This window comes from Nilaparvata lugens, chromosome 1 (genome assembly GCF_014356525.2).
Source record: "Nilaparvata lugens isolate BPH chromosome 1, ASM1435652v1, whole genome shotgun sequence".
Taxonomy (NCBI): Eukaryota; Metazoa; Arthropoda; class Insecta; order Hemiptera; family Delphacidae; genus Nilaparvata; species Nilaparvata lugens.
The window spans coordinates 68,092,677-68,115,216 of NC_052504.1; the positions used below are offsets into that span (position 1 = coordinate 68,092,677).

Here is a 22,540-nt window from a genome sequence, read left to right on the forward strand (position 1 = left end):
GGGGCTATTCGACTGTAGATAATGTGTTTCTCTGCATAGTATAATTCATTATAAGCTGAGCGTTGAAAAGAAAAAAACTTACTGCTTCTTTATCGATTACAAATCCGCATTCGATCTTGTGGATAGAGAGGCTCTATTCTATAAACTAAACGGTTTGGGTCTTTCAAATAAATGCGTTCGTTTGATGAGAAACTTGTATAATGAAACAAATGCAGTGATTTGGTGTAATTGAAGTATAACACGTGGTTTTAATATCGAGAGTGGCTTATAAAAGGGCTGCCTGTTATCTCTTTTATTATTCCTGCTGTTTATTCATGACATAGGTGAGTCTATAGGGAGAGGCTTGACAATAGATGGATTCAGAATCAATAGTCTACTATTATATGCAGATGACTTGGTAATATTCTCAGACAGTGCTACAATGCTACAAATAATGATAAATGAGCTGCAGAACTACTGCATACGCTGGAATCTTACGCTGAATATGGCAAAATCTAAGGTAATGGTGTTTCGAAAAGGTGGAAGATTGAGTAGAAATTAGAAGTGGTATTATGGAGAAGACAAATTAGAAGTAGTAAACGAATAATAAGTACCTTGGAATAACATTTACCACTGCCCTGTCTATGCGTTCGCATTTCAAAAATAAGGTGACTGCAGCCAAATATGGTATTAACAGTGTTTGGCGACAGCTTATTTTAAATGACAGGGTACCAATTTCATCGAAGTGGCATGTCTTTAATGCGGCAAGTAGAGCTGTTGTCACATATGCCGCAGAGATGTGGGGGTATATTGAATCGGAGGAACTTGAACGTTTTGGACGGTTTTTCATAAAAAGATTGCTCTCCCTGCCAAGGAGTACTCCTGAGTATGTGTTATACTTGGAATCAGGGGTGGATAAAATGTGGTTGACTACCTTATGCCAGCATTTTAATTATATATTGAAAACTTTGGCTATGCCCGCCGAAAGATTCCCACGAATTATTTCGGAAATTTTTATTAGAAAGAAATGTGGCTGGTATAAGCATTGGCTAGAGTTGTGTCGGGAGTATGAGGTAGATTGGCCGGATTCATTGGAACAAAGAGATGGGTGGGTTGAGATAGGTCAGCTCCTGATTGATTAGATACGGGAAAGATTTAGTAGCGAATGGATAGGCAGAGCCGACTTGGCTCACTTCCACTCAGTGTACGCAGCTTTAAATAAAGATGAGACTTTAATAAGAGATTATATCAATGATAGTAATAAACAGCACTTCATTAGTATTATTTTCAAAACTAGAGGAGCACTATTACCACTCAACTTCAGGCCGGAAAGACAGGAAGGCACTTATAGATGCTCCATGTGTAATAGTAATGAGTATGAGGATATATTTCATTTTGTAGTTACATGTAAAATGTTGGCAGAAATAAGAAATAAATGGTTTAATCAATGGATATTGGAAAGGACAGAGGTAATAGAGTATTTAAATGGTAAAAGTTGGAGGAATCTAGTGGGATAATATGTGAAAGCTGCATTAAAGTACAGAGGGGAAATAATAAATGAGTTCAATTACTGATTTATATGATTTATACCAGAAAAATAAGTTGTAGAATTGCGAATATCAATTCAGAATAGGAAATTAGGTATTATTTTGATTTCATGCTTTCGATAATATTATAACGCAAGCCTTGTCACATTGTTTGTTTGTATTGTTCATTGATTAATTGTGTAGGCTGTTCAAGATATTATAATTTATTGCTCGTTTTCTATTGATCACCAAAAGTTTACAGTGGTTATTGCTTTTTTTCTCTCTCAACTTCGGCTGACGGCAGAAAATGCCAAGCTAAATGAACTTAGAACACTTATTGATATCATCAAGAGATACTAATTATTATATACATTTAATATCAATACTGTTATAATATTGTCATGTAAATAAAGTTCTTTTCTTTCTTTCTTCGATGCGCGGTTTCCGCTATTAATTCTCTCTTCAAATTCTGTATTGGAATCATGAATCGGAGACCACCGCGGTTCCAAGATGGTGAACCAAAATTCTAAAGTGACAAAAAAGTTTTTTTTTTCAATTCGAATAGGATCCCAATGGAACCTATGTCGAATTATCCTTGTAAAAGGAATATTAATATATTTCCATAATTTTCATCAACTCTGTAAAGTGTATAATTATATGAACAGATAATTCAAAATAGTTGAAAACCAATTGAAGCAAGCATTTTGAGTCAAAAAAGTTACTAATCATCAAGGGATAAATAAATAAATAAGGGATGATTCCTCAATTCTCTACAATCAATAAAACTTAATAGATAGATGTTCAATCACAAATAATCATTTATACATCTCTCAACGAAATTCTTCCACCCTTGAGCATTGACTGGAATCAACCAACGTGAACCAGCTGTTCATGCCTTTCAAGCATTAAGTTGGTCCAACATACAATTTGATCTAGTTGATCTCGTCCAAGCATATAATGATAAGAGCAACACATACCTGAGCACCCAGCTGACTCTCCTGCGACGTGGTGCTGCCATGCCTTGATGCGGCGGGGAGGGGCGTAGGGTTGGGGGTGCCTCGTTGCCGCGATCTGGTCTTGCGTCCCCCCTCCCGCCTGCGCCTCTTGTACCTCGAGCGGTGCCCCCCTCCCCCTTTGCGAAGAGTACCCGTCATCTCAGACACTTGCACTGACACTGAAGAGTCTACAGACTGGCGACGAGACTCTACTGAAACCCTAAAACAATAACAATTGAATATCTCATTCATTTATAAATTTAAAATGCATAACATAACCAAAAATTAAAAACATCAAAGTAACAAGCAATAATCAATAACAAAAATATTGCATTGTTTCAACAAAGATTGCAATCCTTCACAGCTTCTAGCGTAAAAAGGCTCTATTGTCATCAAAATGCATTAGCATTTTGTTTTTCACACGATGTGAATTTGTGTTGAGTAGCTGTTCCTCTTACTTTTGTATAAATTTAAAAGCACCAATCAATAAATGAGAAGTGTATTTAATTTCAAGTTATAAATTTGAATTATAATATAATTATTAAACTTTATAAAGTTAAAATAGTGTCCAATATAAACTATAAGTACGAGGGGCATGATAAGATAAAGTTCCCCACAATAAACCCGCCGTGCGAGATGCTACACGAAATCTGACAATACCATTCTGATTACGGGCGTTCCAACTATTTTGGCCATGAAAGGTGAACAATACAGTGATTGACTAAAGTTTGCGTGTGGAGAGAGATTCAATAATTAAGGCTAATCACTTATTCAGTGATTGATGCATTCGCAAAATGAAACTTCTCTATGACTGACTATTGCCATAAAACATCACAACAATTCATTCAAAATTCCACTGCTTTCAATAGAAGAGTTAGGATATCAACGCCATTTGGAGTGAATTGACGGGAACTCACTGGTACTTATGAATAGAGATTTCTTCAGATTAAGTTTGCCGATCAGACGATAATGATGTCATTTCTTCCAAGAGAATAATACAAAATGGAATTATTAATTAAACTTTTCACATCGTACGGATTTGCATACAGGTAAATAGAAGGTATATATAGTATACCTGTAACATCATCATGCAAAAAATCAATGCAGTCTTCTCGAAGGCTGCTGAGAGATTTGTCAAGGTTGTCAATGCGGACAGGTTAGTCTAGTGGTAAGGAGCGTTACAGACTTCGGTCTACTAGCACCGCCTGGTTCGTGGGTTCAAATCCCGCCGATACCATGGACATTTGATCATCTCATCAATTCACCAACACACTTTCCATTACGCACGCACAAGCAAAAAGCTCACATGAGCATCATCCGCAATAAATAAAATGGAATCAACAGAAATGATAAAATCACCTGCAAACACTGTAACTAATTTCAGAATCGACTGAATTTCTCCGCTGGCTGGAATTTGAGTTGGTGACGCCTGTGAGAGCTCCTCTCCTGGTAACTAATTTTGGTAACGCAGCTGCCCACGTTGAGCCCAGCTCTCCTGACGCCAAGCTGTCTAATTCGAAATTGAAACCTGCAACAACAATACTTGTGAGCATCTCAACTCATATTTCCAATTTATTCAATGATGGGAGACTACTCTTCGAAAACCATACATGATTTATCCTATTATATTAAGCGAGCAATTTCTGTAAATATTTATATATTTGGTTATTTATATATTTGGTTATTTATATGGTTATTACATCTAGTAATTTATTTATATCCAACGGATCTCGAAAACGGCTCTAACGATTTTCACGAAATTCGAAACATAGTAGGTTTATGATATAAAAATATTCGATTGGACTAGGTCTCATCCCTGGGAAAACTCGCTGAAGGACATGAAAAGGATAATAATTATTCATCCTTGAAAAAAGCAGATGATGATTTTGTCGTCTGTCGATAACAGAAGATGCGAGTGCCTATGTGGGAGAGAGACAGAATTATGTTCAGCTGTTGAACCAATCAGCTTATCTCATGAGAAATATTATCTAGAAATTTTAATCAACTTGATCAAAATAATCTGATTTGTTGACATGACATGGTATATCATTGTAAATTAGAGTATATCTATCATAACTTTCAAAGTTAATCATTATTTTACAGTTTTAAGTGATTAGTATTATTTTGTTATTCAATTTGGTTTGTAAACAATCTAAATTAGAACTTTTCTGTTTTCAAATGTTTGAACTGAAAATTGGACCTGGATTCAAGTGTATACAACATAACCTACTTTTTGGAATATTTATAGTGTATAGGCATAAATCAAAATTCGGGAAAGAAACAGTTTTGGGCTGTGCCTGTTAGTCCTTCCCCAATCATTTTAAAAAATTGTATTCTGTTTATCAATAAATAAATAACGAGCAAAGCTCGATGCCCCGATAGTATTGCTATCAATAGATCAAGTCTAAAATCAAAATTCTCAAGTTATTTGAAACATCATTGAATCATAAATGTTCTTGACAAATTATTTATGAGATAATACTTGGGAAAGAAGGTACATACCAACAGGATCATCATCGGCGTTGTGGATGCTAATTGACAGCCTCCCATCCCTGAATAAAATTTTTCGTTTAGCATAAGCCTCAGCAATAACCTTATGCTTTTTCAATTTGACTGGCTCTTCAACTTCCTTATTTGTTAATCTGAAAGTCAAATAATTTCGTAAGAAATGTACTTTTATTCAGCATCTTTGCCTTATTCACACAAATACAATGAAACTCGTATGAAAATAAAATACTTATTGCTATTTATGTAATCAAATTGTCATTTGTGGTGAGTGGATGATTGTCAATTGAAACATGGAAATGGATTCTTCACTGCGGATAGTTAGTTAACCAGTTTTATTCGATACCATACAATCAAGAATTATAATAACATAATAAGAAAAATTATCAAGCCAATAGAAAACAAGTTATTTTTAATTCAAGAGTTTATGTGTTTTTGGAATCTTATTATGTATTTCTTGCTTGTCTATTATTTTTATGATTCATAGTCTACATTGTATTGTTTTTTATTTTGACAAATAGAATTTGAAATTTGAACTAGTCACAAGACATTCATTTCTATAGTGAAGTTAATACTCACTTTCTGATAAATCTTTTCCATGTCTGTATTGTTGAGCCAGTCCACACCCAGGAGCTCATGACCACTGCCAAAGTGAACAGAGACAGCACATGCAACTGCACAATTGCCAGGCTTGGTCGCGTTTCCAGGCGACATTCCGTGTCACTTACTCCTAGTCTACATCTGAAATTATTTTCCATTGCATTCTTTTACCAACCAGAAATAGAGATTTGGAGGAAATTATTCTATTATATCGAATGGTACCAGATTTTTTAAGAGTGGACCAATATCAACTGAGATAATAGGTGACCAATGAAAGTTTGTTGCAGTGCAAACCAAGGCATGCTAATAGAGCCGCCTCAATGATGCAACAATCTCTATTTGCATCTCTGTTAATGGTAATCGATTTTAGGTCATTTCAAACAATAAAATAACGTTACATAACCCTCTGAAGGTGGGTCACCAACCACTAAAGCTACCATATCTCAGTTAATATTGGTTCACTTTTAAAAAATTCGATAGGCAATTAAATTTACTAAAATAAGTTTTTCTTGAAAAGTTTTTTTTTTTTGTTAAACCATCGGTTTTTGAGTTGAGAAACAAAATTTTAAATGGCCGCCATTTTGTTTTAAGAATTTGAAAAATTATCGTAATTTTTTTGTAGCTTTGTCTAGTTGTGATAAATGATTGTGCAAAGTTTCAATATCGTATATTTAACCATTAATAAAAAAGTAATAAGTGAAAAAAGCAAAATGGTCGCTGTGTATATACGCTGTGTTCTATATGGCATATTTTGAAAGAATCATTTATTGAAAAACTGAAGACTTCCGGACAATTTGAATATGATATTTAGATATTTTTTACCCAGGAACAATGCCCTAGAGTATTGGTAGAGAGTTGGTAAACACACTGTAGAATAGTTATAATGGGATAGAATGTTAATGTTGATAAGTTTGAATTAATGAGCACTCGGATTCATTGAAGTTAACTAAAAAAAATGGAGAGAATGTAATTAGAATGTAATTAATGTCTTAATTTTTGACATGAGAATAATTTTTATTGGAGATGTTCTAACAATTCTGAAAACTGATTTTTAATGTCAGTCTCAAGTTTTAATGAATTTTCGGCTTTAAGTCAAATCAAATCAAATCAAATTCACTTTAAGCTCAGCTTTTTAGTTCAACTGCAGAATGCTCAAACAGTTACGACTAATCAAGTTACTGATAAGTTACTATTAATAGTTTATTTAATTATCCAGGTATTATTCTTTTGGGGTTTACTTCACCTAATAGGCTTAAAACAACAGCTCTCAAAATATACATACTTGTAAAATATGATATAACAATTTATTGAAAATTCAGATGGAAATTGAATTCATGTATAGATTCAATACAATGATTATTAAGCATTACGATGAATGTTGGATCTCCAATACTTACACTAAATATCGACGGAAGCTCTCCTTCCATGAATCAGAATGTTTCATTTCATAGATATGACAGATGAAAGAAGTGATTCCAACAATGAATATTAGTATGGAGAAAATGGCCATTCGTATGATTGTTTCGCTTATCTTTCCTCTGGCGCGTTCAGAGATGATCTCTTGACTCTCAATCTTCAATCGAATTAGCGTTGCCAGTGCTGAAAGAAAAATGGTTTTATTAGAACTAATCATCTACTCAAAAGGTTTTTGCACAAAATTGAGTGATGTTCTGATAAGTAATTGATCCAAAACATTAATTTCAGCAAAGTATTGATGAAAAACACCTCAACTTAAATACAGTTGAAATGAATTTATTTCATGCGAGAAAATGTTCAAATTGAGAAAAAGTTTAATAAAAATAATTCTTCAGATATCCAAACAGAAACCGCAAGTTTAATTATCATCCACGAAAAGGGAAGAATAGAATATCTTTATTTGTTCAATACAGTAGAGTCATATGGATCACAACTATACAATTGAACATTGTCAAGTACAAAAAATCTCTTCAATATTTAATATAATACAAAATATGATGAAAATATAGATATAGCCTATATGATATCATACATAATTGTCACATAAAAATTCATTCACACTATAAAAACTTCTTTCAACAAGGAACTTATACTGATCGTTTTTGAAAGTCATGCTTTTAAAATTTATATTATTAGGCAACTTGTTTAGAAATGTTGTCCCTATGTAGCCTAGCTAGTTTTTTTTTCTCAAAAAGAATTAGCCAGTGAGGCTGAACGTTAAAGTTGTTCCTTTTTCTGGTAAAGTGTGAATGTACCTGTGCATTGGTCGTTAAACCGCCCATATTCTTAACCACATAATACAGTTTTCAAAATCAAAATACAAGGTACATTGCACAGCCTTTTAAAATAATCTCGACAAGGATGATTGAACCCCAATCCCACTAAACACCTAATAGCACGCTTTTGCAGAATTATTTATGTTCTACAGAGACGTGTTACCCCAGAGCTCATATGTGTTCCATACGCAATGTGAATAAATGAGTGTGAAATATAACGTTTTTCCTGTCTCAGGGGGCACACACTTGACTATCTTTCGCAGAACAAAAAAATAAACCACTACTGATTCTGTTCGCCAGTCTGTCAGCATGGACATTTCATGAGAGATCCTTATCCACAATCAGCCCCAACAGACTCGCCTCTGTCACATTCTCCACAATAGTCACCGATGCTAATTACTGGTTCAAATACATAATGTTCGAAACCAAATTGAAGGCACTTACTTTTTTTAGGGTTCACTGACAATAATGACTAATTATAATATTTTACAACAGAATTTGTCTGAAGATTTGCTTCCACCTCCAGAAATGTTAGGAAGGATATTAAGGATATTAAGCAAATTCATATTTTGTAAGTATTGTTCTTTTAACTTAGCTCAATCACTAAGACAAGGTTGTACAGTTGCACTCAAATGATTTAGTATGTCAAATTTCAACGATTCAAGACATTGGAACCCCTTTACACAATTGTCAAGAATTAGATGAGTTATGCATATTTATTTAAATTTATTCCTCACAGAATGTTCACTATTCTTGCTTCAAGTTCATATGCACATAATTACTGAGAGGTATACTATATTTTCGATCAACTTACCATTTACATCCAAAAGCTAAGCATGCAAATCAAAAGGACATAAAATATACTATCAATTTAATACACTCATGGTAAAAATATACATAGTATTTTAAGGTATGTAACAAACAATACATTTGAAAACTTATGTCACATTATTTAATGGAAATGCTCCAAGGAAAAGACAGAGTTAATCATAACGTGAACAAGCATTATTTATCCTAGGAGTATAGCCTATTCATTCTCAATGAGGATGACTTATGAATTTGTAAATCCAATATTCAGTGTAGGGTTCCCTTACAATAATTATAATGTTTACGCTATTTTTTCGGACATTTTATTATTTATCAAAATTTGGGAACAGAATAGTTTTGGGCTATGCCTGTTGTTCTATCCCGATCATATTCATATGATTTGTAATTATATCCGATTTGATTTGTTCTATCCCGATCATATTCATGATTTGTAATTATATCATAATTATATATTTATTTATAACAAATAAATATATAAATATTTTTAATAAAAATATTATTAATTATATAAATAGAATTGTTTGTAAGCAATAAAATTTCTCTGTTACTACAGTAATAATATCAAGTTGGATATATTAATAAGCAGAAATGCATTAACGGTCATGCTACGTAGATAATCTATTCTGCCATACATATCAAGTGACAAAATATATTGAGAAAATACATGATATAATATCTAATAGCTATTTCGGTGTTTTGTCTCAGAAAATCTATTTCCATTATTATATTTTCAATCAGAGGTTCAAAAATATTCTAAAATAGTGGTCAGCACTCAAATGAACAACAAAGGTTAGCTGCAATGAGCACACTCCTTTGCTGATGATGCACTCATAGGTATGATTTTTACTAAAAAGCCAGAAGGAATTAGAAGGGACTGCCTGAGATATGCGAGATTTCAATTGGTCTAGTGTATGAACAAAACCTAAACGGTTCTGTGTATGAACATAACCTAAAAGGTTGTGTGTATGAACATAACCTAAAAGGTTCTGTTCAATTGGGTATTGAAGGTATAAGGAAAGAATAGAAAGTTTAGGTTTTAACATGGCAATATGTAAGCTAATATTATTTGAAATGTGTTGATGTCAGATAGGCCTAATAGACGAAAATAACGAAAAATTGAAATACTCTCACATTTGAGATATCGCACTTATGAATGACACCCAATAAGGACCCATGTCTAGTGTAGCATTAGCAGACTGAGGTCGCAACGCTCCAGACTACTAGACTAGGTACGCTGTCTCATCACTGGCAACTAATCAAATAACTGTGTCAAATATCTGACCATCTAAAAAAGTAAACTTACCTTTAAAAATGAAGTAACCTCCAATGAAGTAAGCAATAGAAGCTGGGACGATGAGCAGGCCGATTCTAAATGCATGGTTGATGTAGCCAACGAAGCAAATGCCAACAACACTGTTTCCATCGATCTCGCCCGATGCCATCGTGGTGATCGTCAGCACTAGAGGCAGCGACCACGCTACCAGGTGGAAGTAGGCTCCTTTCTTGTCCATCTTGTCTTGCGTTTTACCTGATCAACAAAACACAATGTAGCCTACATCAATCAGAATCGTCGACAAACAAATGCACAAGCTCAATGTTGTGAATGCATGTTTGTATCACCTTTAATAGCGTTTTACTGCATACGATTTTACTGCACACGAGCGTCTACATACGATTTTGGAAAATCCTACTAAAATCAAAGATTCACATAGCGGAGCAGTCTATTATATTTTTTTTAACAATACTTTCTTAATTTAAAAAAATAAAATGGAATGTAGAAATTATTAAAAAAATAATTGAGGAAAATTCTCAGAATATTGAATAGTTTCAGAATATCATTGATCAAATCGAATTAAAATTTAAAACTATTATATTTTTGTAAAATAATATAATTAGAACTTGTTCAATATTAATATGGTTTCCTTTTGTTTATAAATTATTAAAATATCAAATTATACGTTTCAAAAAAAATGTTTGAATTTTGTACCAATAAATTATGTATTTCATAGAATTAGTTTTTCTTTTTATATACATAATCTGCTCTTCCATCTTCGGCTATGTATATCCTTTGTAACTTTTCTTCCCATCTGGGAAGTGGTGGAGCCCCCAAAAATTGTCAAAATACAACAATTACAAGTATCACCATTGGTTACAAATGGTGATACTAATAATAAGTTGTAATTGAATAACGTTTGGACACAAATTGCGTAGGCATAGTTCCCGATTCGTTACAATTTATTGAAACGCAAAATCGTAGCCTACAGCTATGATTTTAATTGAAGTCCAGACAATTAACTGTTGACAAATGACAATGGGTCAACTATAACTCGAAAAGCGTGACCACTTAGTTAGATAAGCTAGTTATTATTTAGCTCAGTGAGCGTGACTAGCTCACCTGATAAAATTTGCATTATCCAAATTGGATTTCACAATTTGTTGTATCTAAAAGACAGAGAATGCAGACGAAAATTTACTGGAGGCCAATGGATTTCATAATTTCACATTCCATCAATTTCCAAACAACTAAGAAATAAAATTTACTTTTACAATGAGAAAATCTAGATGATACAACTACTCACCTAACGCACGAAACGAGATATCCCAGGCATAGGTGAGGATGACAAACCATACAATTCCAGCCATCAGGAAATAGTACACCAACACGAAGACTATGACACAGGATAAATTTTCCCCTGCACTGATAAATATAAAACATTGATTCAGAATTAATTATTCTTACAAGAGTTTCAACAAAATGAAGTGTAGAATTTTGCAAAGAATGTGGGTGTGTGGACATTATTGAAAAGTGATACTGAATATTTAAATTTAAAGTGGTCCAAAAATTTAGAAAGATCTCTGTGGTCGCTTTGTGGTTGTGGTCTTATCGCAGATAAGATAAGTTAAGATAAGATAATAATAAGTTTATCGATAATATAAGTTAATATTCATGCTCCTGTTACTCCCGTTGTAAGGGTTGACCACTTGTAGAGCGGACTCCTCTAAATATATTTATGAGTTCAAAAATCGAGCCCACCTAAAGCTGTCGGCTCACTTTCACCATCATCCATCTAATTCCCACGCAAAAGTCTGTAGACAACAACCTCAGAAAAAACTAAACTAAGAAGTTTGTAGATTGTAATGACTTTTCTAATAAAACTGATCTTTAATGATACTGGGTAGTTGGCTGTGACTGTTAAGATAGGAATACCACCGCAAGACAGCGTGCAATATGCTTAGTGGGACATGTTTTGTTAGTCTTGTCAAGTTAGTCTTGGACGTCATAAGATGCCTCCACATATGAGATCGTGCATAGCCACTCTCAACATTATGATGTTGTGGTACTTTTCTTTCCTGAGGAGAAAAACTGGGCTAATTCCTTCACGCTCAATAGCACTTCAAACTCCACTTTCGACTAATGGAATGAGGTCTCATGAAAAATGTGAGGGTTTTCTGAACTCAAAATGTGTTGTTCTGTCAGTTCACATATCCATTTAAATGAGGCCATGTCTAACTACAGTTACATTATTAACTACGCAAACACTATTAGAAATCAAAAATAAAAACCATTGACAGTAACCAAGTCCTATTCTCTATCAGGTTCTTGAAGCTCTAAATATCCTGAATTTTTGTAAAGTGGACCTTCTAGCATCATTACATACTACAAACTTCACTGACTATATCACGGATTACTTCTTAAAGACACACTATGGGTGTTTTAACTAGCTCAACTGTTATTTGCCAAGTTGTGATAATGAGCATCCAAGGGTTCCTCTGATCAGCCAAATTTCAATTTGACTTACCTATAAGATTAGATGGACATAACTTGAAAGGTTCTTTTTGATTATATTTTAAAGATGGGAGGAAAGGTTATGAAAGCTAGATTTTTTTAATGGAAATATCCTATTATATTAAGCGATCAATTTCTGTATTTTTATATTTATATTTATATCTGGTTATTTATGTTCAACGGATCTCAAAAACGGCTAACGATTTTCACGAAATTTGGAACATAGTAGGTTTATGATATAAAAATTCGATTGCACTAGGTCTCTTCCTTGGGAAAACTCGCTGAACAACATTAAAAGGATAATTCATCCTTGGCTGAAGCAGCTGTGGATAGTAAAAAAGTGAGTGAGCGAGTGAGTATGTGAAAAATCAAATATCGCATTCCCGAAATTCATAAGATGACATATAGCCAGCTGTGAAATATAAACACGATAATTTTAGAGAATTGTGTTCTGTTTATCAATAAATAAAAATAACGAGCGAAGCTCGGTGTCCCAATATTTTTATATTAATTGAAGTGTTTTAATAATTTTAGATAATAAACACAAATAACAAAAAGGTGAAATACTGGACAATTTGAAGTACATCCCACCCAAACTTAAAACCAGCTTGAATGTAATAGCGTTCCAAGTGGGAATTCGTGTTAGCAGTGATTATAGCCTCACTTTTGAGAGCTGGGTGTAGAGGTTAGAAAGCAATATGACCGGTGTTGATGAAAAAAGCAGAAGTTAACTTGGGTTAACGCACTCAAACCTATGTTAGCTGCTATCTCGTCTGCTATTTATTAAATTTTGATGTGCTTCTGCTTTGTCGATTTATCAACTTCATCGAACTCAATAGATAGCTCGACTTGGCTGGTCAACCCGTGAATACGGTACCCTGAATATTGCCACCTCCAGTACAAAAGAAAACTGCGCAAAGTTTAAGAAATAAAATTTCGCAATAATTCTATCACCCAGTATTATGTAATAAACAAGGCATTTATAAATTAAATATGAGTTACCTTGGTTCTCCAATTCTCAGCGTACCATCTTTACGACACACAATGTCATCTCTTCCACCTGGCAGAAATTGGGCTAACCAGCCCAGGCTTACTATCATGAAGCATACATTTATATAGAAGATGACAAGTGCAGGATATTTGTTGGCCGATTTCCAATCAATGATGAACGTTGCCTGAAACAAAAAAGAATATGCATTATTAAAACAAATTGAACTGGATTCGAATTAGCTTGATTCATATCAAATATGAAATTGTTCTGATTTAGAAGTTTCACTTTGAAACGTATTAAAAATACAGATTCATTACTATTATTACAGTTTTATAACATTAAATTATTACAATTTTAATAAATATTTATAACTAATTGAGGATAAATGTATCTTCAACATTATAATATCTAAATAAAATACTTAATATACATTTTCTATAAAATTAATACTCTAAAGGATATCAACATCATAAGAGCCATATATCATTCATACGCTCACTCCTTGTTTCAATATGGAATAGAATTAAGGGGGGTACCTTTAAATGCAAAAGCATTTAATTATTAGCCACTCTAAGACGGCCCAGACTGTATCCTAGCAGAAATTTGTTTGATGAGTTTGGGGTTCCAACGATACGACAAGTCTTTGTAGGGAAAATCATTAAACATGCCAATAGAAATAAGCAGCATCTTACTTTGAATACACATTTACACAACCTTCGTCCGTCTTTACTCAATCTTTATACTCGAAACTTTACAAGATTAACTACCTACTTTACAGTAGGTTGGCAGGCCTGGTCCGCCTGTAATGGTCAAGAACTTTATTTGTGCCGAAATTTTGTGCAATTTAGGTTTAATACTTGCGTTCTATAGTCAAAAATAGTGTTTGTAAGGCTGAATGGTGTTGTGTACCAATCAAAGTTACTCTGAGGTTCAAATATTAAACTCAGTCGGAATTATGGCTAAGATTTGCTGGCTTGTCGTGAACTTAACCTCCATTTCTGATGCCGGTTAGGAAGTTTCAACTAGTAGCCTACAGTGCATTATTATCAGTTTTTGCGCTTTGCAACGTGCACCTTACTGGCTTGTTACTGTGAGTGCGGGTGAGTTTGGGTTTCTAATACACAATCCATTCACTATTTAAGTCTCCATGATACGTATGTTCAATTATCGTTGTAATGAACAAGTAAATTAGAAATAACAAGAAACTATAATATTTCGCGTACATCGTACATTCTTCTGCATGTCATCCGCCTCTAATTAAACTGTCAATACGAAAATTCTATCATACGGAACCAACAAAACTAATCTCTGTTGTCTGTGTGAATGAACGATCAATCGATTGTGTTTGTGCTGCTTATCAGGATTTTCTACTCGGAACTAATTTCTTGATTGCTGCGAAACGAAGACAATCTACCCTGCTGCGTGATTTTTCCAAGTGCCGTACTTCTCGACTTTCGACTCGTTATCAAAATGGAACTTTTACTGAAATACATCATCTTGAACATTCTTAGAGATAAGATATTTCTGTTTGTTTATCCAAGTAGCCTTTTTGATCCTTTTCTCTACTAACATCAAAATTGTGTTTCCTTTGAAGTAGCTCTCTCAGTAATCATTATTCTTTTTTTCTTATCAAATAATTTTAACGCACATATTCTGAACTTATTCCTACAATTATTGAATTCACCTCATTCATGATTAGTTTCTTTTAGAAATGGAGATTCATTTCAAAATCTAGCATCAGCTTTTATCTTTTATTTCTTGGAGCTCTCTTAGATACCGGGACTCACTTTTTTTGGTGTGATGAGGTCATTAATTTGAACATAATCAAAATTATAAAAAAAGTTCTAAATTAATTCTCATATTTTCTACTTGAATTTTTTGTTCGCTACCAATATTAGCCTACTATATTATACGTAATACTTCAATTTATATATTAACGTAATATTACTACGTAATATCCTCTACGTGATATATCCTAAACATTTATCCGTTCTTAAGCATTGAGAATTGTTTGTTTGAACCTTTCTTGCTGAGTTAACTGATTGGTTGCATATTGTTTGAACTGGCTGAGAGGGGAACGATGGAATTTACTATTGGAGAAACAAATAAAGGGAACCCTAAACTAACTTTTCAAAATTACTCCTTTCGAAGGTCAGGTGCCAACTCTCAGGGAATAACGCATTGGCGGTGTCTGTCCATAAAGTGCAAGGCATCTCTGAAAACTGATAGAGACGAAAAATATTGTAGGAGGTCTTTTGAGTTGCGATCACAAACATTCTCCCACTAAAATAAAAAAGATTCATTTTAATAATGACTCTATTAATGAAGACTCACGTTGTGATAGTCATTCTGAGAATGGTTTGTTTTTGGTTTCTGCCACGACTGCCCTGTCGTCTACCCCTGTTGATGGCAATGTAAGAGACCCCTTTGGTCTGCATAGAATGGGTGTGAGGAGGTCTATAGAGACTGATGAAAATGATGATAGCGTTGGAGAGGTCTCTGGCGATCCTTGCACCAAATGCTAGTCGAGAAGCTGACAACCGAAAATCAGAATTTATTCCAGGAAAACTCTCGTCTACGGGTGGAGTGGAATGCGGCCATAGACCGGTCCATTATGAATGATAGATTGATAATGGAGATAAATGAAAAAAGTGCAGTAAGGGATTATGGAATTCAGACAGATGAAATGTGATCAGAAATTTTGGAGGCAGATGCTCTTCCTAGGGATGAGGTGATTGAAACATCGAGGAAGAGGGACTTCATCAAGGGGAGAGGTGCTGTTATCAAAAAATTGCGGAGTTGGAGCATGATCTGAAATTGAATGGGAATCTATTATTAAATATGGAGACGAATGTACAGAAAGCAAAAAATATATTAAATGGATTTATAAAGTCATGTTCAATAATGTGTGCAGCTTTAAGGGGGAATGAAAGCAAGGGAAAACAGTCAGACAAAGAGTCAATTCAAGGCCTGCTCTTTATTCTCGCAAGGTTTGGCTTTGTGGTGACAGTCATGTTAAGGGAATTAGGGAGATAGTCTCAAAAAATCTCCGTCTCACCTCAAGTTCCATTTGTTTATAGCTACCAGTGCACCAATTGACCACATTCCGGAAAGAATTATCTCTTCATCTAATCTTTGTGAGATGAATGCTGATGATGCAATTGTCATTATTGGTGGTACAAATAGCTTCAATGAGTTGTCTTCTGAGATCGACCTGTTCAACTTCTCAATGAAGCTTCGTACAGTCGACAGTAATTTGATTGGGAGGGTGGGTTTGATTTTGTCCACAATACCTTATAGATATGACCTCTCATCTGACTCGCACACAAATAAATGCATAGAAGAATTCAACACAGTTATTCAGTCAGTGGTTGAGGAGTTCTCTCTGGGTTTAATAAATATATGGAATTATCAGGCGAGACTCCACACCAGGCATGGTCTCCACTTAAATATCCATGGTAAGAAGCAGCTGGCAGGTGATTTGCTGAAAACATTACTGCTAGATCAGGTTCGAAGTAAGAGCTCTTATCTCGTCAATGAGATTGTTTCTCAGACAGTTTCCAAGGCTCTATTGCCCTCAATTGTTCTTGTGGAGGACGAATCTCCCGGTGGTGTCTCCAATTCATTTGCGGAAGAGATCATTCAATCTCAAGAAGTATCGCCGCCCATGGAAATACCAGTCCATACAACAGCTAGAGCTTTTTTAGAAGGGACATGCTATATAGAGATCCATGCTTAGAATACGTGACTCCCCAAGATCAGACAAGATCACCTAGTAATGGAGAAAATTTGGATAGGGAAAAAACATTCTTATTCCATTGTAACATACGTAGTGTCAAATATAAAATCACAGAGCTTCAAGCACACATAGAAACACTACCCTTCAATACTAGTATAGGTAATATGCTTTGGAGAGTACTGGCTCACAAAAGATTACAATTATGAACAAAATGACAGGTTTCCAATTAAAATCATATTTTAGTAGAAATACACCTAATGGAGGAACGGGTATTCTGGTGAGAAGTGATATGAATGCTATAAATCGTCCTGATATTTGTGCTCTGGCAGTTGAGCGAACCTTTGAATGTTTAGCTATCGAAGTAGGGAGAGGCAAGGGGGGAAAATCATTGACATGCATATAAAGAACTCCCAACTCCAACAAACGAGAGTTCTTGGATAAGTTGGAGGCTTTATTTTTAATGATGAACCAAGAACTAAGTAAAAAGCAGGTATTGGTTTGCGGTGATTTTAATATAGATGGATTAAGAAATTCAATTTTTAAAACTGATCTATTGTTTATCCTAAATACTTTTGGTTTTAATACGTTGATTGACACACCTACTCACTACACTAATGACTCAGAATCACAAATAGATTATATTGCCACAAATTATCCCACAACCAAACAACAGCAGACAGCAAATTTACACGTTGGTTTGTCTGACCACACAGCACAGGTTACTGCACTCCCAAATTGCTTGCAAAGGATCGAACCGAAATCAAAAACAGTGATAAAACGCGTATTTTGTTTGGAACAAAGAATAAAATTCAAAAAGAAACTGGCAACAATTGAATGGGCCGAAGCTAAAGGAATGGACACCCCTCAAACAATTTATTTGTATTTTAACAAGTTTCTACAAATTTTATTAGGGGAATTCGAAACACACTTTCCTAGGAGACCCGTAAAACTTAAAGCAGAATTATGCAAACCATGGCTTACTAGAGGACTTAGAGTTTCTTTAAAGAAAAAAAGAGAATTGAACAAAATTATGAGAAATTCAATGGACATTCAATTTATTGAATATTTCAAGCAATATAACAATATTCTCAAAAAACTAATAAAACGGTCAAAAAACATGTAACAACAGCAGAGTGGACAAGGCAGAAAACAAAGCAAAAGTCACATGGGATATTGTGAAAAAAGAGAGTGGCAAAATTACAATAAAGCACGTAATTAAGGAAATGTTGATAGATGGTATTGGAGTTACCAATAAAAAAGAAATTGAAAAATCTTTTAACAAATCCTTTCTGGAAGAAACGATCAAATCAGCTCCAACTCCTTCTGAGGAGATAGCAATAGATCATGTGAACCACTTCAAACCACCGAACGTGACTTCAATGTTTTTACTCCCCATAAATCCAGATGAATTAAGAACGACTATTATATCTCTAAAAAACAAAAAATCATCAGGGTGGGATGAATTGTCTTCTGACCTTATACGATTTTGCTCAGCTGAAATGGCTTATCCTCTGGCATTCCTCATAAATTGTTCTTTTTCAACAGGTAGATTTCCAGAAAAATTCAAATTTACATTAGTCAAACCATTGTTCAAGAAGGATAATCATATGCAGTTCAAAAACTACCGACCAATCTCACTTGTTTTTGTGATATCAAAAATATTTGAAACAATATTCTTAGCCCGTTTGACTTCTTTTCTTGACAAATCAAATGTACTCACCCGCTCTCAGCATGGCTTTCTTCAAGGAAAATCCACCGAGTTGGCCATTCTTGAGTTTACGTGCGCAGTTTTGGGGGCTCTGGATAGATCCCAGAAGACAATAGGAGTCTTTTGTGATCTTTCCAGGGCTTTCGACTGTGTTGATCACAAACTCTTGATAAGGAAGCTTAGACACTACGGAATAAGAGGAGTGGATTGAGTCTTTTCTCACAAACAGAAAGCAAACTGTCAGCATTTCAAATAACTATTATGACCCCTCGGTATCCTCATCTTGGCTTGACATCAGGAAGGGGGTTCCACAGGGATGTATCATATCCCTGTCCTGTTTCTTTTGTATGTGAATGATTTAAAATTTAAAAATGACCAATCCAAAATATGCTTGTATGCGGACGATGTCTCACTGTAAAGGGCGATACTCATAACTCTCTCCTCTCTATTTTAAGCACAGAATTAGAAAACTGTAACCTTTGGTTCAAAGCAAATGGCCTTATTCTCAATTCTTCTAAAACGACCGCAATGAACATTGTTCTATCATCAAGGACTATGGATCCTTTGAATGGTTCAGAACTCCCTGCTCCTAATCACAATATTTCTGTCGGCACGGATACAAAATTTCTAGGAGTTACTATAGATGAGTCCCTGTTATGGATTACCCACATACAGCAGCTTTTAAAAAACTCAGCTCTGCATCTTATGCCATAAATGTATTGAAAGACACGTGCAGTCTGAGTGTCTTATTAGACGTTTGCAGACGAGGATATTTTGAGAGTTAGTCAAATATGGGATAGTAGTTTGGGGTGCTTCATCTTAGTCAGAGTTTTTAAAGCTCAAAAAAATTCAATCAGACGAGTTTTCAATTTAAGGTGGAGACACACATGTAGGGACATTTTCAAAAACAAAAAATTCTCACTGTTCCCTCAATTTATATTTATGCGACTCTCATGTTGGCTTTCAAAAACCTCAATAGCTTGCACAAAAGGAATGGAGCTGTAAGAGAAACTAGAACTCAAAATTTATTATTTCACCCAATGCACAGAACGACTAAATTTGAAAAGGGAGCACTATACAGAGCAATTAAGTTTTTCAACCATCTCCCAAACGAAACCAGAATCATAAATTCAAAATCTAAATTCAAGGAAAAAGTTTTGACCTATTTGTCACATAAAGCAGTCCGATTATTTATTATCCGCAATTTATTCAGTCCGAGAGTTTTTAGATGAACATTGACAGCTTCTCTTCCTGTGATCCAACCCATTAATACAAGGTACTTGATTCAATGTTAGTTGGATTCAACAAGTAGCCCCTATCTAAGTTGTTAATTAACTTATTCAAGGCCTCCAGAGTGTGTTTTAGTTCTAGTTCTAGAAATTTTCTTTTATTTGAGATTAATTCATTGACTGTAATTGATTGTATTGATTCTAATATGTATATTGACAAAGCAGAAATTCTCTACATACTGTAAATGTGATGTAAAGAATGTAATTGCTAATGAAGAATTTTGAATTTTGAACTACAAATAAACATCAACTCACATACTTTATTATGGAATACTTTGCTAATATAGTCCCATATCACTTCATAAACAATAGAATAACAAAAAAAAACTAAGTAGTGAAATAGATGAGTGGGTAAAAGCTAGAGTTCATTTCAAGATAAGTGTATGAAATGATAATTTTGTAATAATTTTAAGAACATAGTGTAGAATCCGTCTGTTATAATAGGTACCTTTTTCTTGATTCTGATACGATTTGTATTATAGTATATAACCACTAAGTTATTAGTTTTTATTCATGCTATAATATTTGTATTTTTGAATCGCACTTACTGCTGGCGAACAAGTTCCACTTATGCCAGTAGTGTCTTTTTATATAAATTTATTTATAATATTGTTAATTTCATTGTACTGTAAACTTCTAAAATTTTGTACTTTTGTTAACTTTATTATTTTGTGATTGTAGATTTATGTCTGTAAAATTATTTGGCAAATAAATTACAAAATTAGTATTGTATTCCAGAAGCATTAATTCACCTTTTTTAAATTTAGTATGCCCTCCCATATTAAAATGTAGATTTGATGTAGTTTTGAAAAATAACCAAAAAGAACTGTATCTATCCACTTCTCAATATCTGAAAAATTGCATATCAAATTCTTCAAAAATCAGAAACTTTGTATTTGGCTAAAAATGGTAGAATCATGAATAATTTATCAATTTGTTTGTAGCCTACTACATGAAAAATAAATTTACATACAAGTTATATGAGTAAAAACTGCATACAATCAGCATAGTCGTAGTGAAAGACATTATTGTATTCAGAGCTTATTTATTAACAAACCATAATTTACATGTATCAATCAAGTATAAATGACACAATTACAAGACTTACCACTGTAAATAAGTTGAAGATGAAAGAAATAGTTGCTGTCGACGCCACGAATCTGTGTATCTGATACCTCTCGTCTGGTGTGAATAGAGGATTATCACACTGAACACCACAGCCTTCCATTCCATCGTAGAAAGAACTTGGGTAATCGGTCTGAACCATTGGGGCCTTGCACTTCCCCGATGTATTGAATCTCAGTTCACGAACATCATTCTGCAAATACAAATAGGTACGTACATTGAATCAATTACAATATTTTGCACCACATCACAGTTGCATTCACAAAATTATAAGCACCCAGGCTGGAGAACTCGCTCGAAATACCTCTGATATTCTGTCAGCTGTTCTATTTAAAGTAGTGGAAAGTCAAGTGATATAATTGAAGTTGCATTGTATGTTGGTATTGCTATTCCAAAGAATAGGATCTATTCCAGGAATAGTTATTGAGCCTACTCTAAGTTGGGCACAACACATTGCTGATCTGAAAAGTAGGTTGAACTGCAGTGTGGTTGTGGGCAGCTGCACCAACATGGACTACGTCACGCTTATTTTGGTATTTTTAAACCACATATTTCATATATGGCCTGATAGTCTAAGGCTGTTCTTCACAAGCACAAGACATTTACATCATGCAGAAAAGGACTGTCAGAGTCATTGCCAGGGCGCGGAGTCGGGAACATTGTAGAGATTTTTTCAAAGGTCTTCGCATACTAACTCGGTATTTATTATATATAATGCAATGCTTACTATTTCTGAAAGCGAATCCGGAGAAAATGGAGTTGAGAAATGTAATTCATTCTTATAATAAAAGATCCAATCAGACGCTCGATGTAACTAGAAGCAGACCGCATAAAGCTGACCAAAGTCCCTCAAATTTTGCAATTAAATTGATGAATAGGCTCCCTATTGAGGTAAGGCAACATAACCACAAGAGGTTTAAACATATTTTAGAAACATTTCTCTTGAATACCCCCTTCTACTCAGTTAAAGAGTTTAGTTTCTAGACATGAAAATGAATAGATTTCAATATCTAGAATTTATTAATATTCCTGTTATATGAATAGGATTAATATATATGTATTTATAATATGTTTTATAGTAAATTAATTGTTTTATTGACAGTATTTTTATCAACTGAGTGTTATTTTGTTATTGTTATAGTGACTGGCCTGAGTCAAATTGTGACATCCTGTTTTTTGGGCTACTAAATTTATTCTATTGATTCTATTCTATGCC

General features: G+C 34.1%; 1 protein-coding gene across 1 annotated transcript in view; it reads right to left on the reverse strand.

The window, feature by feature from the left end:
* The window catches only part of LOC111056307 (protein smoothened), a 41,506-nt gene that overhangs the window by 2,850 nt on the left and 16,116 nt on the right, over window positions 1–22,540 (reverse strand). Inside the window, exons 5-13 of the mRNA XM_022343661.2 lie at window positions 21,308–21,517; window positions 13,475–13,647; window positions 11,265–11,383; window positions 9,989–10,213; window positions 7,003–7,204; window positions 5,585–5,746; window positions 5,003–5,142; window positions 3,860–4,028; window positions 2,483–2,720 (exon numbers count right to left, since the gene is read on the reverse strand). Coding sequence (XP_022199353.2) covers window positions 2,483–2,720; window positions 3,860–4,028; window positions 5,003–5,142; window positions 5,585–5,746; window positions 7,003–7,204; window positions 9,989–10,213; window positions 11,265–11,383; window positions 13,475–13,647; window positions 21,308–21,517 — 1,638 coding nt within the window. The remainder of the gene's footprint in view (window positions 1–2,482; window positions 2,721–3,859; window positions 4,029–5,002; window positions 5,143–5,584; window positions 5,747–7,002; window positions 7,205–9,988; window positions 10,214–11,264; window positions 11,384–13,474; window positions 13,648–21,307; window positions 21,518–22,540) is intronic.